Below are 15,437 nucleotides of genomic sequence, written 5' to 3' on the forward strand. Positions count from 1 at the left end.
CTAATTTCGAAGGATTATAAGTGATTATTTATCTCCCCAGTCTGACCTACATACATAGATTGTATGTTACCTGATTCATTTATTCTCTAAAAACTCACAAAATAAAAGTGAAAATCAGTCATTAACTTCTTTTAGCTCCATATTATTCTAAATGCCACCTCTCCTCTCTGCTCATTTTCTCAGAGCAGTGTGGGTACCTCTAGGACCTGCAGCTGTTCTTTAGGTGTTCTTAGCCTTGAGTCACTAGCTCGAAGCTTTGAAGAGAAGCCCAGGATGCTTCAAACATAGCACTGGGGTCACTGAATGGGCTCCTTGTTTTCTGTACTTACTCATGTTGGGTCAGTCAGGTGTGGTAGGTCTGTAAGTACATTTCTAGGGACTTTCTGTGGAATTCTGAATGACAGATAAAGGATTTCTCAGTGATTTGATCTCTAATGGTGTTTTAGGGGAGGAGAGGAGTTGATCTTTTTATGATAAAGGTGGCTTTTCATACAGAGTTCAGCCTTTCTGTGATTCTTCAAATAAGCAGGAGGCTTCGGTGCTGAATTTAACCACAGAGTAGGATTTTTCTATCTCCTCTTGTCTGTTGGGGCCTTTGGCCTTTCTGCCAGATCCACAGTCCACAGGGAAGCCCTTCAAGCACACCATGCTTTTTTCTGATCTTTCTCGATGATTCTGATCTTTCTCAATGATTCCTACAAACACATCCTCCTCCATTAGCGTCTCAGCCTCCCATGTTGCCTTTAGCTTTTGTTCCAGGTCTGATGAGGAAGACACCCAGACCCTCGGTACATCCCCAGTAACCAAATGGCAGGCATAGACATCCTGAGTCAGTTTGGAAGTTGAGAAACCTTTGCCAGCCATGAAAAGCCACAGTGGCATTGCCAGGATGTCTCCAGGGGATACTTAGAGGCCAGCTCAGTCCTCCTAACTAAAGGCATGGCTGTCTGCTCTACTCTCTGCTGCCTGTCCCCGAGTCCTCAGCTCCTGCTCACATGAAGTTGCATGGATTTGAATTTTGAGTTTCACTGTTGTTTTGTCTGCCTTCTCCCATGAACTTTTAAACTTTTAGGGCTTTGGTCATGCTCTTGAAGCAACATCATTAAAATAATAAAGTTACAGTCTTAAAATAAGATTAGTTATTATTCTGAATAAAATGTCCCTTCTGGATCCACTTCTCATGTGTCTCTTTCCTCTCCATGTGTCAGGTTCAGTTCAGCAGCAATAACCACAGCATTTTTTGTTGTGGTTGTTGTTGTATCTGCATTGAAGTCCTGCTTTGCCCCGGGTCCTGCGTCTCATGTCGGGGTTACAGAGAAGCTTAATTCTTGGTCCACTCTGACCTCAAGGATCCTCTAGTTCAGAGAATGAGGTGGGCCTTGAAACCTGGCTTAGACCCTTCCTTTTTCTCAGCGCTCGGAGATGGTGGGAAGGGCCTTGACCCATCTCCCATGCTGTCCCTGGGAATGCGGGCAGCTTTGGCAAGGCTTTCCTTCTGGAGCCTGGGCCCCCAGGGGTGGGCGTGCTTCCGCTGTCACTAAGCAGAGATGACACGAGTGGGTCCAACTGACAGGTTTCTTCCTTTGGGAAGTGTGGGTGCTGCAACATCCTCTTTTCTTCCTCCCTTCCAGAGAAGGCCAGTGAGGAGTGGGCGCTTCCAATCATGCCATCCAACCAGCCACGCTGAGTCCTCTACATCCTCAGCGTCTATGTCGGTGTGGGGTTGAGAGGATCACACAACGTGCTGCTGGCTCCCCTGCCTGTATTGGAAGGTGCTCGGACAGTTGCCTGAACAGGAAACTGAGATGGTATAGATCTTCATATGAACAGAATGTCAAGGCTAATTCTGAGACCAGTGCTGGCACATGCTAAGAATATGGCTTTATGTTCCTGTACTTGAATGTTTCAGCTCAGATTTAATTTCCCTTAGTTTCCTCATGGAAAACGTCAGCTTCCTCTTCTCAGTATTATCGATGCCTTTTGCACTTTCTCTTATGACCCCCGGCTACCTTTCCATTGCATTCTTTAAGCATATGGACATACATTTAGTGTCTAGGTTCACCATTAGACTACAGACTTTATTAGAAGATGTAAATGACTAGGTCTTGTTCACCATTGTTCTTCCAGAGCCTTGTATATGGTGTCTGGCCCAGTATAGGTGTTTAATCTGTATCTGTACAGTGAAAATGGAATTCAGTATTTTATTTGATGACTACAAAGATTTTTCTTTTTTTGACTGCAGGATGCATGCAGAACTTCCCCTCTCAGGGATCAAATTCATTGGAAGGGATCAAATGCATTGGAAGTGACAAGTCCTAACCACTGGACCACCAGGGAAACCCTACAAAGACGTTTAAGTTATGAAAACTAGATCTTATTATCCAAATGTACAGATGAAAAAACAGGTTCTGAGCTGGTGAGATCAAGTCAAAGTGCTAGAACCTATGTTTTCTAATTCTTAGCAATATTCTTCAAAACAAGCTTATGTGCCACCTTGGAAAAGAGGAGAGAAATGTTTGGGAGTCAATGTCTGTAGAATAAAGAGTTGGTGGTCCTTAAGGTTCATTTTAAGGAATAAATTTAGGAAAACAAATCATCCTTACATAGGTTCTTGGAGAGAGCCTTGAGTATAGAGGCAAGAATATACAAGAACAAATGGCAATGCCTTAGTTTCCTTCCTGTACAATGAGAGCAAACATGAGTTGTTAGCTCATTGTGTTGTTCTCAGGAGCAAATACATTACCGAAGATGTGAAATATGGGGAGCCTTCTCTGAGTCAGATGATGGGGCTCTATCCCTGTGACAGCCTCAGTTTTGGTACCTCTTCACTGTGGCTCTGGTAAATCCTTGGGGATTGGCTGAAAACTCAGTAGCAAAGGTTTTAGAACAGACGCTTTCTAAGACTTCTGCTCTTATAACATTATTTCCTTAGGAAAAATAATTCAACAGCGCCAGTCTATATCCCCCACCCCAAGCCAGTATGTTCAATGCTAGGTCTCTGAAAATTCTAGTTCAGTATGTTTATGGTGATCTGGTCCTGGGCTCTGACCGTTTAAGTTTATTGAACAGAGGGTAAGAAAGTTGCCTTAGATTTGTCTTTAGTATTATCATGGCAAACTATTTGTCAAGGAAAAAGTTGTCCTTCAGAAAGAGAAGTTGGAACTTGCATGCTGTACTAATGTCAATGCTTACTGGTACCAGATAACTGGTACCAGTTCTGCAGCATGCAGAACCTCCCCTCCCAGGGATTGAATTCATGCCCCCTATATTGGAAGTGACAAGTCCTAACCACTAAACCACCAGGGAAGCCCGACAAAGACCTTTAAGTTATATAAAACAGATATACATATTAATATATAGTTGACATGATCAGGAGGAGAAGGGGACGACAGAGGATGAGATGGTTGGATGGTGTCACCGACCTGATGGACATGGGTTTGGGTAGACTCCGGGAGTTGGTGATGGACAGGGAGGCCTGGTGTGCTGTGGTTCATGAGGTCCCAAGGAGTTGGACACAACTGAGCAGCTGAACTGAACTGACATGGTACTTTCAGATGCCAACACCTCCAAGGGAACAGAAGACAAATCTACAACCAGGAAAATTTCCCCTTTGTAATGTGAAGTTTTTCCAACAAAATTTCCTTTTGCATAACCAGGTCTTTTAATCAGCTTCTCACATTTAATGATGTGAAACAATTTGTCTTACTCTCAATGTTTTTTTCCCCCAAAGTTAATATAGTTAATATAGGTAGCCGCATCTTGATGAGTATGCGGTGCTGGAGAGAGGTCTATGCTCATCAATGGTGGAAGAAAACCTTTTACTTTTAAAATGCATGAGATTCTCAGTGAGGGGTCCATATTTAGAAATGCATCCCTTAATATTTAATACCAAGATCTGTTGTAAAAATAAATGATTTGTTTCTCAGAGACACATTGAAATGTGTAAGACTGACCTTTCCAACTGTGAAAAAGGGCATGCCAACTGGGATTTCTTCTAGGTCTAGGGGTCAAACTGAGGTTAGTACCACAGTCCTTGAAATTCTGTGTGCCACTCATCTGACTCCTGTTTCAATTGAAATCTATACTTATATAGAACACTCATCGCAATATCCTCCCCCTGCCATTTCTCTCTCTCAAGAGCTCTTGGGGACATGCTTTCACAGCTCCATCTCCTTCATTTTCTGATTGGAATTTGGTAATTTGGTTTTAGTTCCTCTATTTGAGGCAAGAGACCTTTCTGTCTCTCACACCCAGGGGATGTGTGACTAGTTTGTGCTTAGTCGCTCAGTCGTATCCAACTCTTTGTGACCCCATGGACTGTAGCCCGCCAGGTTCCTCTGTCCATGGAATTCTCCAGGCAAGAACACTGGAGTGGGTTGCCATGCCCTCCTCCAGGGGATCTTCCCAACCCAGGGATTAAGCCCAGGTTTCCCGCGTTGCAGACGGATTCTTTACCATCTGAGCCACCAGGGAATCTCTGTGATTAGCTTAAGAACAGCTTATTTGACTAAGAGCACAACTCACTAGTCTTAATTACTGGAGAGTTAGTTCAATAGTAGCATCCAAATGCGCTGGCATGGATACCTCTGATCTAGGGACATGGGAACCATTCTATCAGTGAGCTTTCCTTCTAGCAAACCTTGCCATCATCCTGTAATTAGTATGATCATCTCAAACACTTCAGCAAAGATCCTTCTGAGAACGCATGATAGAATTCTGGTAGGTTCCTAGAAACCAAGCAATTTATTCCTTTTACACCTAGTTCTGGTTCTTCATTCATACATATACATCAAATATTTGGGCATCTATTATGTACCAGAAGATACTCTTCTGACACTGAAAATACAGAGTTAAATAGAATTTTGGCTTCAAAACTACTTTGTGAAGGAAGATAAGCATATATGTGATTACCTAGAATAAGAAGCCTGGTGATCTCTATTTTTCTCTGTTTTCTTTTTCTTTCATTTCATATATGTCTTAGACCCAAATGTACCAATCCTCAATGATATAAAATATCAATGGAAATTTTTTGCCCAACACCCCCCCACCCAAAACGAGGCAAAAACGGGGGTGGAAGGAACACTGGACTAGGAGACATCAGGGATGATGTGCAGTGTCTGTCCTACTCCTGCTCAACATGTGTGGGTCCATAGAGCCAGCCAGGTTGTGGCTCTAAGTGTTATTTCCTGGTTTGTGAAATGGGGCTCCTGGTATCTGCTCCTGCCACTGAATCAAAAGAGACAGTTTTATGTGAACAAGTCTTGAAAAGCCTCCAAAACAAGGCAAATGTGGGGCGATGGTGCAAAACAAGTCTGCAAAGCCACATGGAACTTCATGCAAACTGAACAGTGCTGAGCAAAGAGGCGGGCAGGCAGTGGACATTGAGTCATCTACTCCTCTGTTGAAAACTACAGAGGCCACTGTAGGAAGCACACAAACCAGGAACGCTTTTCAAACCATGTAACGGTGTTCACAGGTTCTTTAATGGCCCGTTTATGGAATGCTGGAGAACACTTGAGCCCTGATTGAGAGCTGTCCATCTAAGGCAGCATCTTTGGAATTCAGCAGGGCTGACCAACTCAACTTAAAGAAGAAAAAGCCCCACAAGCCTAGAGGTCAGCGAGCACAGGGCCAAGGGCCCCTTCTCCATCCTGCCCTGCTAAGGATGGCCCTGCGTATTTACATCTTATCGTTTCTTCTAGTGAAACAAAAGAGCGCCATCTGCGCAACCACATTCCGCTTCCAGGAAACTGAAATGAGAGCGGATGTTGTCTTTTGCTGCATGTTTTCATTTTGTCTTCTTCCTTTCATGCGTGACTCTATTTTTGTGATCACCCTCTTCAAAGAAAATAGATACTTGGAGCTATTTTTTTTCCCCAAATGACTCCCCAAATTTTTCAAAGCCTGGGTCTTCTTCAGGTGCAAGACACCTGTCTCCCAGAAGTGGAGAGATTCCTGCAGCTTGTTCCCAAAATCGGTTTCAAGTCGCCTTGTAGATACCCCTCGACACCCGGCCATGGCAGAGATAATGCTTCATTCTACTCCCACCCCCACATTGTCAGCCCCCCAGTAAATACAGACTGAGATTTTATGACTAGAAGCAGATCAGGAAGTGTTGTGAGTGAGGGGTTCCAGGAAATAATTCAATAGACCAAGGGAGCCAGGGTATGGCCCAGAGGGGCCTTTCTGTGAAAAATCTTATTCACACTGATCTTTATAACTCAGGCTTCAAGACTGAGAGTCCCCAGCAAGGCAAATTATTCCCCCAAGGCCAGAACTCTGGTGGTCTGCCCAGTTTGAAAGCTCAGTCCTACCTGAAAGAACAAGAGATTAATTAATAAGTTTCAGACTCAGGAATCATATAGTTCAGAGTGCTAAAGGACATCTAAGAATTGCCTAAGAAAGATAGAAGCCATGGATAAAACTTGACATCTGTCCTGTTTATTTGCCTACACAGTGCCTTGGTTAATGCAGTCCTGTAGGCAATCACTTCACTGAGAACCTACTGACTTGTCTTCATGGGTCAGTAATTTGTAAGGAGCTGGGCAGGCCATGATTATGGGCAGAAACTCACACGTAGGTGGGTAGTAGCTGTGTTGAGTCCCTGGGGTGCATGTCAGGAAGGAGAGGTGAGGAATAGACCAAGCTGGTCTCAGGAGTGATTTCAGGGCTTTAATGCTTTAGTGAGAGAGGGGGCCAGGATTTCAGCTGGGAACTCACTGCAGTTCCTCTGAACCTCCAGACAGGGAAGCTGAGCTCAAACGCCAGAGTATGTCCGGGACAAAGTTGGATGCCTAAGGCAGGGGCCAAGAAGGTGGATGGAGAATCAGAGAATGCACATCCCACCCTGGCAGGGTCAGGAGGGAAGGACTACATGGCTGGATAGGCAGACTGCAGAAAGATATTTTTCCAATGAAAAGTGAAGATGCTGAAGGTCTAGGTACCATTTACTAGCAGTGAAGCCTGGGGACACTCCCCAATTCCCCTGAGACTCATCTCCCTCTTTTGTAGAAACAAGATAAAGACAATAGCAGTGCCCACTGTCTGCCACCAGCCTCTAGCCCCAGGCAGCTATAAGGTTGCAGTGTGATAATGTAATTTGTATGAAACTGCTTTGTAAACTGTGAAGTGCTGGTGCAACTGCAGAGCCTGTCATCCTGTATGGTGAGGAGCTGCTCTACAATTGCTGTGCATTCTGCAAGACCTCCAAGCTCAGAAAACCTACAGTCTCATTGGGAAATGAAGAGGCAAGAGCTAAGACTCTTAGGTAGAAAAGACTCTTAAATGCCAGCTTCATCAGTGGCATTTTCACATCCTTCGCCTTATTTAATTGCTGCAGCTTTAATGATCTTCCAAGGAGATCTCTAGTTTCTTCCTTTTGGAGGAACACAAATACTAATTGGTTAGAAGTAGGATGTGACCAAAGAATTTCTTGACTTCCTACCTTCATGGTCTGGGCAGTACTTCCCTGAACTACAAATCATGAGTGGACATCAGCTTTAAGTTTTGTTGGGGCTGCCAACCACACTGGTAATCTACGTGGGTGCATGTGTGCATGCTAAGTCGCTTCAGTCCTGTCCAGCTCTTTGGGACCTCATGAACTGTAGCCTTCCTGGCTCCTCTGTCCATGGAATTCTCCAGGTAAGAACACTGCAGTGGGTTGCCATGACCTCTTCCAGGGGATCTTTCCAACCCAGGGATTGAACTCATGTCTCATGTCTCCTGCAGAGGCAGGCAGGTTCTTTACCAGTAGTGCCACCTGGGAAGCCCCTTCAACTGGTAATCTACGGTACCCATGAAATTGTGTCTTTTCTCCATTTCCCATCACTAGAGTCCCCTAATCATGCTAACTTTCAGGTTGCCAAGGCCCAGTCAAGATCAGTGGGATGGGTGACTCGTAACCGATCCACTAGGGGGAACATGCAGAGATTTCCTCCTTTTCCAGATGCAAAGATCCGTAATGTGTGGCTCCTGGTTCATGGAGAACAGGAAGAGCGTGACAACAATGTCATTACAAGTTCAATCAAAGAAAGGACTTCCCTCTAGAGCCACTCGTGGTTCAGGAAGGCTCCGGGGCAGGAGACATTCAAGCAAACCTAGGAAACTCTTGTATCTTCCTCTTGTATTTCAAGAGAGAATCTCTGGATCAGGTGATAAGAACTTACAATAGTGTTAATATGTTTGATCATAGCAAGATCTACATAATAATTTCTTCTTAATTGTAAAGACTTAGTCCTTCAGCAAGTGTTTTCACACATTCACACATGGCCTTAGACCTCTTGTTAAATTACTTTTTATTGGAGTATAGTTTCTTCACAATGTTGTTAGTTTCTACTGTACAGCAAAGTGAATCAGCCATATGTGTGTATATATATCCCGCTCCCTTTCAGTCTGCCTTCCTATTCAGGTCAGGACAGTGTATTAAACAGAGTTCCGTATACTGCAGAGTAGGTCCTCACTAGTTAACTATTTTATACATCGTTCTGATGGTGTATATATGCCAATCCTCATCTCCCAATTTATCCCACCCCATCCCCTTTCCCTCTTGGTATCCATACATTTGTTTTCTATGCCTCTCTTTCTGCTTTGCAAATAGGTTCATCTGTACCATTTTCCCAGATTCCATCTATATGTGTTAATATACAATATTTGCTTTTCCCTTTCTGACTCACTTCACTCTACATGACCCATCTGCCAAGTGCTAGAGGAACAGCAGCAGTCACTGCCCTTGACATGGAGGATCGAGGAGTCGAGGATCTAGGAGTTGAGGATGCAGCTTCCTGGCCCATAGCTCACGTTATGAAGGAGCTGCCTGGTAAGTGAGGCATCATTGACATGTTCAGACAGGAGGGAGAGATGCCAGCTGACTGACCTGGAGCAAAACTCTCAGACTCCAAGGCCCTGGGCGAGGAAGCTGAATCTCGAACTCCTGTGTCCTCCATGTCACAGGCAGTAACTGATACTGTCTCGCTAGCACTTGGTATAGGGGTTAAGGTTGTATCCCCCTAAAAAAAGTTTTGTTGGGAATGCTCTGATTGTAGACTCAAAGCCGTGTCTTCAAACCCTCTCACCAGTGACCCTTGTTCTGTTCTTATAAGACAGAGTTGTCCAAGCATCACCAAAAAAGTTGCTCAAAAGTTCTCAGTTCATTTCAGCCACTCAGTCGTGTCTGACTCTCTGTGACCCCATGGACTGCAGCACCAGGCTTCCCCGTCCATCACCCAGAGCTTGCTCAAACTCATGTCTATTGAGTCAGTGATGCCGTCCAACCGTCTCCCCCTCTGTCGTCCCCTTCTCCTCCTGCCCTCAACCTTTCCCAGCATCAGGGTCTTTTCCAATGAGTTAGCTCTTTGCATCAGGTGGCCAAAGTGTTGGAGTTTCAGCTTCAATATCAGTCCTTCTAATGAACACCAGGACCAATCTCCTTCAGGAAAGTTCTCTATTGATATTAATCGAAGCTCTTTCTGTCCTTTCCTTCTCTCCTCTGTTCCTTCCTTCTTCCTTTTTCTCTGGGCTGTATGTGCTCGGTCACTCAGTTGTGTCTGATTCTTTGCAAGCACATGGATTGTAGTCTGTCAGGATCCTCTGTCCATAGAAGTTTCCAGGTAAGAATATCGTAGTGAATAGCCATCCCCTACAATAGGGGATTTTCCTGACCCAGGGATTGGATGCATGTCTCTTGTGTCCCCTGCATTGGCAGGTGAATCTTTACCATGAGTGTCACATGAGAAGCCCTCTTTTTCTCTGCCTGTCAATAACCACTAAGCCCTTGGCGAAGCACCAGTATTACAACATGAACAAGAAGGACATGGTTTCTTGCCATTATGATTCAAGGTTAAGAATTAGCATTAGTGGTTGACAAAATAAGGGGAGTTTGGTTCTCTGATAGTGAAAAATCAAGGCTGCAGGAACCCATCAATGTTAAGTCCAAAGGAGATAATATCAGAAAGAAGGTCAATTCTTAAATAAGCAAATTTCATCTTCTGAAAGAATTCACTATAATATACCTCCAAGGTCAGCAAGAATTTCTAAGAAGATCCAACAGTGGACAGACCCTCAGGAAATACAGTTAAAAATGAAAGCTAACCTGGAACCTGGGTCTTGCCCTTCAAATCATAGACCTTTAAAACACCTAGACCTTTAAAACATCTAAACCTTTAAAACAACCATTCATGCCTCCCAACCTAGGAGGCTGTTTTATTGACAACTGAAACTTCCCACTGTCAGGTGCTGGGACCCACAGATTAAGAAGAAAAATTCCCTGCCCTCACAGTTCTTGGAGACTGTTACCAAGAACGAGACCACTGTGTTGGACTTCCCATCACAGTGAATAAAGACAGAATTTTTGCTGGGGTGACAGGTTTTTATCTTAAGATGAGCCTTTCACATATGCAATAAAGTCTTTCTTTGTTGGTTGTGAAGCCAAGGAAACATGTTGACAATCCAAGAACAGAAGTGTTTGGTTTTGGTAGGTTTCTTGATTTTCCTGGTTGTTTGCTAAAAGTGTGCAGGTGGACAAGCCACAGGATCTAGATTTCAGCCGCCAGTTTCCTTCTGAAAGAAAAGTGAAGGAGTTGATCTGCGATCTGGTGTTTACGTAGCTGATCATAGTGACTGCTTTGGCTTGCTATGACTCAACTTCAAGGTGTGTGAAAAAAATATATTTTTGAAAAAAGAGAATGCTTTTACGGTAAAGGAGATGATGAAAGAGTGAATTCTAAGGCAGAGTGACAAAGAATTGCTCTTTGCATTCTTTCAAATAATAATAATACTATTGATGCTTACTGTCTGTTTCCGCTATGCTCTGAATGCTTCCCAAAGCCTGAGACAGTCGCTTGTTCAGTCCTCACCGCATGCCCAGCACTCCAGCAGAGCTCCTATCTTGGTGGCCTCGGGGGCAGGGGTGTTGACCAAGAATGCTGGGGTCTTTAGCTGTATTGGAGATTTTGGGCTTTGTACAGGGGGTCTTCCCAAGGAAAGCTTCAGTTCCTTCTTGATATTTTCATCAAAGTTGTGTGAAAATTCATCCAGGGTGGCAGAGGGGAAGAGCAGGTGGCAGGAAACATATCTGGTTTTGTGACCACATGTGTTTTTTTTTTTTTTTTAATGTGAATGATGTGTACTTTATTTTTTTTTTTAATTTTTATTGGAGGCTAATTATTTTACAATATTATATTGGTTGGTTTTGCCATACATTGACATGAATCTGCCCCGGGTGTATGTGGTTTTAACCTTCATTCACCTTCCTATGCGATGGGAGGGGAACGTCACAGACCCCCAGAGTATGTGCTTGGGGTTTGCAGGAAAAACTAGAAGAAATCTCCCAGGAGCCAGGCAACAGCCTTTCCTGGGGGCAGGTGGGAGCCCTGGACATGGCCACAGAAGGTGATATTTTACTCCAAGGACAGACCTCTGGAGAGTTTTTTGAATGAATATTTTCTAGGCAGCCATGCTTCCCAGGCCAGTGGAGAAGGCAAAAGGAGGTGTCATGAGAGTTCATCAAATGTCAGCAAACAACTGCTTATTTAGTCTATTTTCAAGCAGAGATTATTGGAAATTATTTCATAGTTCCCTCTCCAGCAATTTATATCCCATGTCCCATAAACAAAGCTCTTTGCAAAGGAACCATTGGTCACTCCTCTCTTTAATCACCATGATACACAAGAGAATCAACATTGTTTGATTATTATTATTGTTGATAAATTAGCTTCTAGTGTAATAAATAAACCCTTTTCTCATTTAATTTTTATTTTATATTATAGCATTTTGGGACTTCTCTGTAGGCTCAGTGGTAAAGAATCCGCTTGCCATGCAGGAGACTGCCTGCAATGCAGGAGAGGTAGGTTCAATCTCTGGGTCAGGAAGATCTCCTGAAGAAGGAAATGGCAACCTACTCCAGTATTCTTGCCTGGGAAACCCATGGACAGAGGAGCTTGGCAGCCTACAGACATGGGATCGCAAGAGTTGGACATGACTCAGTGACTAAACCACCACCACCATAGTTAATTAACCATGTTGTATTAATTTCACTGCACAGCTGAGTGATTCAATTATACATACACATATATCCACTCTTTTTCAGATTCTTTTCCCACAGAGGTTATTACAGAATCTACCAAGTTCCCTGTGCTATACAGTAGGTACCTGTTGATTATCTATTGTATATATAGTAATGTGTATATATTAAACCCAGACTCCTAATTTATCTCACCCTGACCACATTACCCCCTCCTCAATCAAGTCAGACAAAAACAAATACATGATATCACTTATTTGTGGAATTTTAAAAAAATCACAAATAAATCTATTTGCAAAAGAGAAAGAGACTCAAAGAAATAGGCTTTTGATAACCAAGCTCTTGGGTACCAGACTACCATCAATGAAACCTCTGTTCTGTCTTATAGGATTTCCTTGCCATTCAAAATTAAAACACCACGTGTGGAGACATTGAGTTTTTGTTCTGTTGTTTGCTTGTTTTTGGTCACATCAAGATGAGATTTCACCAACTGGAAGCTGGCTCTTCATTTTGTGATTGGACTTTTCTGTGGCATTGTAGATACCCTTTCATAGGGTCTAAATGTTGTTCTTCCCTGAAATCACAAATTACATGGAAATATAAGAGAAAGAGAATGTGAACAGGACTGCTGATGAATAGTTCAAGATCTATAGTGAAATGGTGCCAAGTCCAGGCCATCCTTTTTATTCCGAGGAAATGTGTCTACTGAGGCTCCTCACCTTTCTGGACCCAGATGGAAGAGGGACATGCTTCAAAATGCTCCAGAACTGTCTTTTCTCTCCCTTCTAGAGAGCTTCAATCAGTTGTATTCATTTGTTTTTTTAAAGCTGTCCATTTGAATACAAAGTGCCCTGTGCAGCCGCATAGGATAAAAATTCAGAAATGCCCAGGAGGAAATCTCCAAGCATGTGACAACACAGCAAATGCCAGCGACAAGTCAGAACAAATTTCAAAAGGATCTCAACACTTTTGAAGTCGACCTGAAATCTCAGTTTGATTCTCTCTGCCATATATGTGTGTGATGGATGCATATATATATACATCAATAGTCTATGTTTTACATATATATATATATATATATATATATGGACTTCCCTGAGACTCAGACAGTAAAGAATCTGCCAACAATGCAGGAGATCCAGGTTCTATCCCCAGGTTTGGGAAGATCCCCTGAGGAGGAAATGGCAATGCACTCCAGTATTTTTGGCTGGAGAATTCTACGGACAGAGGAGCCTGGAGGGCTGCAATCCATGGGTCGCAGAGTTGGACACAACTGAGCAACTAACACTGATGTTGTATATATCATCTTTAATTCTTAGAGTTCACAGAAGCTTATACCGCAGAAGCAGTGAGCACACACGTGCACGCAAACACACACGCACATATACCTTTCCAGCACAGGGTTCCGTGAACTCTAAGAATTAAAGCTGAAGTGACATTTCACTCATTACAAGGGAAGTCCCCTAGCTGCTTATGCAATAAAGGGGAAATGTGCCTTTAAGTTGCCTTTATTTATTTATTTTTTATTAACCCGATTTGAATTCGAGCACATAAACTTAAGCTCAGCTCTTTGACTACATGGAAGTCAACCAAAGCTGGCTGCAAACTGCTGTGAAGGAGGCATTTCAGTCCCAGTCCAGCACGTCCTGTGACACAATAGCTCCTTGAATGAAGCTTTGAACTGCATTTCTCTCTCAACTCCCCATCAGGGTGTCCGGGTCGAAGGGGGGTGACCACTCCCTGAACCAGTTATCTTCTATAGCAAGGCCTCTGTGGGACAACTGCGAGGGTTCAGATCCTGACCTGTGCCCCTCCATGAGGATCCTGGGGTGTGTTTCAATCCTTTCTGTGTCTCAGTGTCCTCGTTTCGACATCAGAACAAGTCCAAGATCATGGGGATGAAGCCAGGTGATGTACAGGAACTGGGTTCATTAGGAAAGCTCCTGGTATACAGTTGACCTTCCCTGTGTGTGAGCTGCTCCTTTCTTCGAGGTTTCATTCCTGTGGGAGTTGGGACAAACGATCAGCAGCCTGATCCAGCGAAAATGTGAGTTACCTACTTCTGAGCACTTCAAGTGGCACCTTCTCCAGGCAGGCACCCCAGACTCTCTCAGAGGGAAAGGATCTACTCTGCTTCCTTTGATCACAGTGAAGATCGTTGCCAGTACCTCTGTTATAGCTCTTACCCACCCTACCTTTGGTCCCCGAGAATGCAGACTCTGCCCACATCCCCGTGGCCCTTCTGCACACTGCCAGGAACACAGCAGTGCCACTCCTGTGCATCAGGTCAAGCAGATAAACACAGTAAAGCCTGCTTGGGTCTGATGCTCCACTGATTAAAGGCCCAGAGATGCAGGTGAACAGCACAATTCCTCAGCCTGTTTACTTGCCTGTTTGGAAAATCAGCCCCAGAACTTTTCCTGCTGGGGATAAAGTTCATACAGGAACCATCCATGACCAGGGCTGAGCAGAACATTTGGCTCCTGGACCTGGGACTTTCTGAGGCTCTTTCTAATATATGGTTACTTAACCTGACACTGGCATCAAACAATATGAATAAGCAACATAGGCCTAGTGTTCATCCAGTTAAATGGTTTTTATTTTTAAAAAGAAAAAAAAGGAAAAGGGAAAAGAAAATAAATTGTCACCTGCCACGAATAGCATAAAAAGAAATATTGGTGGAGGGCAGTGGTGGGAATCCTCAAATAACAACCCCCCAAAGAAATTTCAGCTTCTAGTATGGACATGATTTAAATTTTCATGAACAAATCAGTTGGCTTGCACAAAGGCAGCAGCGATGAAAAAAAGTAATAAATCATGGTGGGGGGACCGTGACCCACCAGGGTCCCCTGGAGGACCCCTCTGACCAGGCTCCAGTGCCTGCTTCTTGTTGTGGAGAGCACTTCCTGCATTGGGCTAATTATCTTTTAAAATTCATATCTGGAGCCATGGGCTGCCTCGTGGGATTAAGCACAGGACGCTTTGCAAATTGAAAATAAGATAGCTGTTAGGAATATATACTTGCCTCTATGATTACCACGGCAAACAAAGGCAAAACATTAATTTACATCTATTATAATAGAGAAACAAAGCCGGAGATATTCCTCGCAACTCAGGCAGGAGACGAGTTCGCAAAGGTGATGTTCCTGAAAGATGATGAGATGGGGGTTGGGCGACAGAGGTGAGGGCTGGTGTCGAGACCACCTGCTCCTCTCTAAGTCATCTTGTGCCCCCACCCCACTCACCTTATAAATAAAGAGACAGGTTCAGGAAGGGGAGAGACAGGGCAACAGTACAGGGCGGGGCAACTGTTTGGGAACAGTAGAAATGGTAGCTTCTAAATCCACCCTTGAATTGCTAATAAGATGTTGGCCATTGGCTTTTGTTTGTTTGTTTTTAAATTAAAAGCTTGTTAGGAGAA

General features: G+C 43.7%; 1 protein-coding gene and 1 long non-coding RNA gene across 2 annotated transcripts in view; both read right to left on the bottom strand.

Annotated features, from left to right (window-relative positions):
- Positions 1 to 498: 498 nt before the first annotated feature.
- Positions 499 to 882, bottom strand: LOC148774478 (adenylate kinase 2, mitochondrial-like). Its single transcript, XM_088829703.1, has one exon. The coding sequence runs from the start codon at positions 880 to 882 to the stop codon at positions 499 to 501; it is 384 nt and encodes a 127-aa protein (XP_088685829.1).
- An 11,900-nt stretch (positions 883 to 12,782) lies between these two features.
- LOC148774479 (uncharacterized) overlaps positions 12,783 to 15,437 on the bottom strand; it is a 48,871-nt gene continuing 46,216 nt past the window's right edge. Inside the window, exon 5 of the long non-coding RNA XR_016035729.1 lies at positions 12,783 to 14,017. This is a non-coding gene — a long non-coding RNA (uncharacterized LOC148774479). The remainder of the gene's footprint in view (positions 14,018 to 15,437) is intronic.

The sequence above is a fragment of the Moschus berezovskii genome, chromosome 21 (assembly GCF_049115385.1).
Source record: "Moschus berezovskii isolate FMDL1 chromosome 21, NW_MosBer_1.0, whole genome shotgun sequence".
Taxonomy (NCBI): Eukaryota; Metazoa; Chordata; class Mammalia; order Artiodactyla; family Moschidae; genus Moschus; species Moschus berezovskii.

Bases quoted from the DNA above. Each gene is read 5' to 3' on its own strand.
- LOC148774478 (XM_088829703.1), bottom strand. From the start codon at position 882: ATGCCACTGTGGCTTTTCATGGCTGGCAAAGGTTTCTCAACTTCCAAA.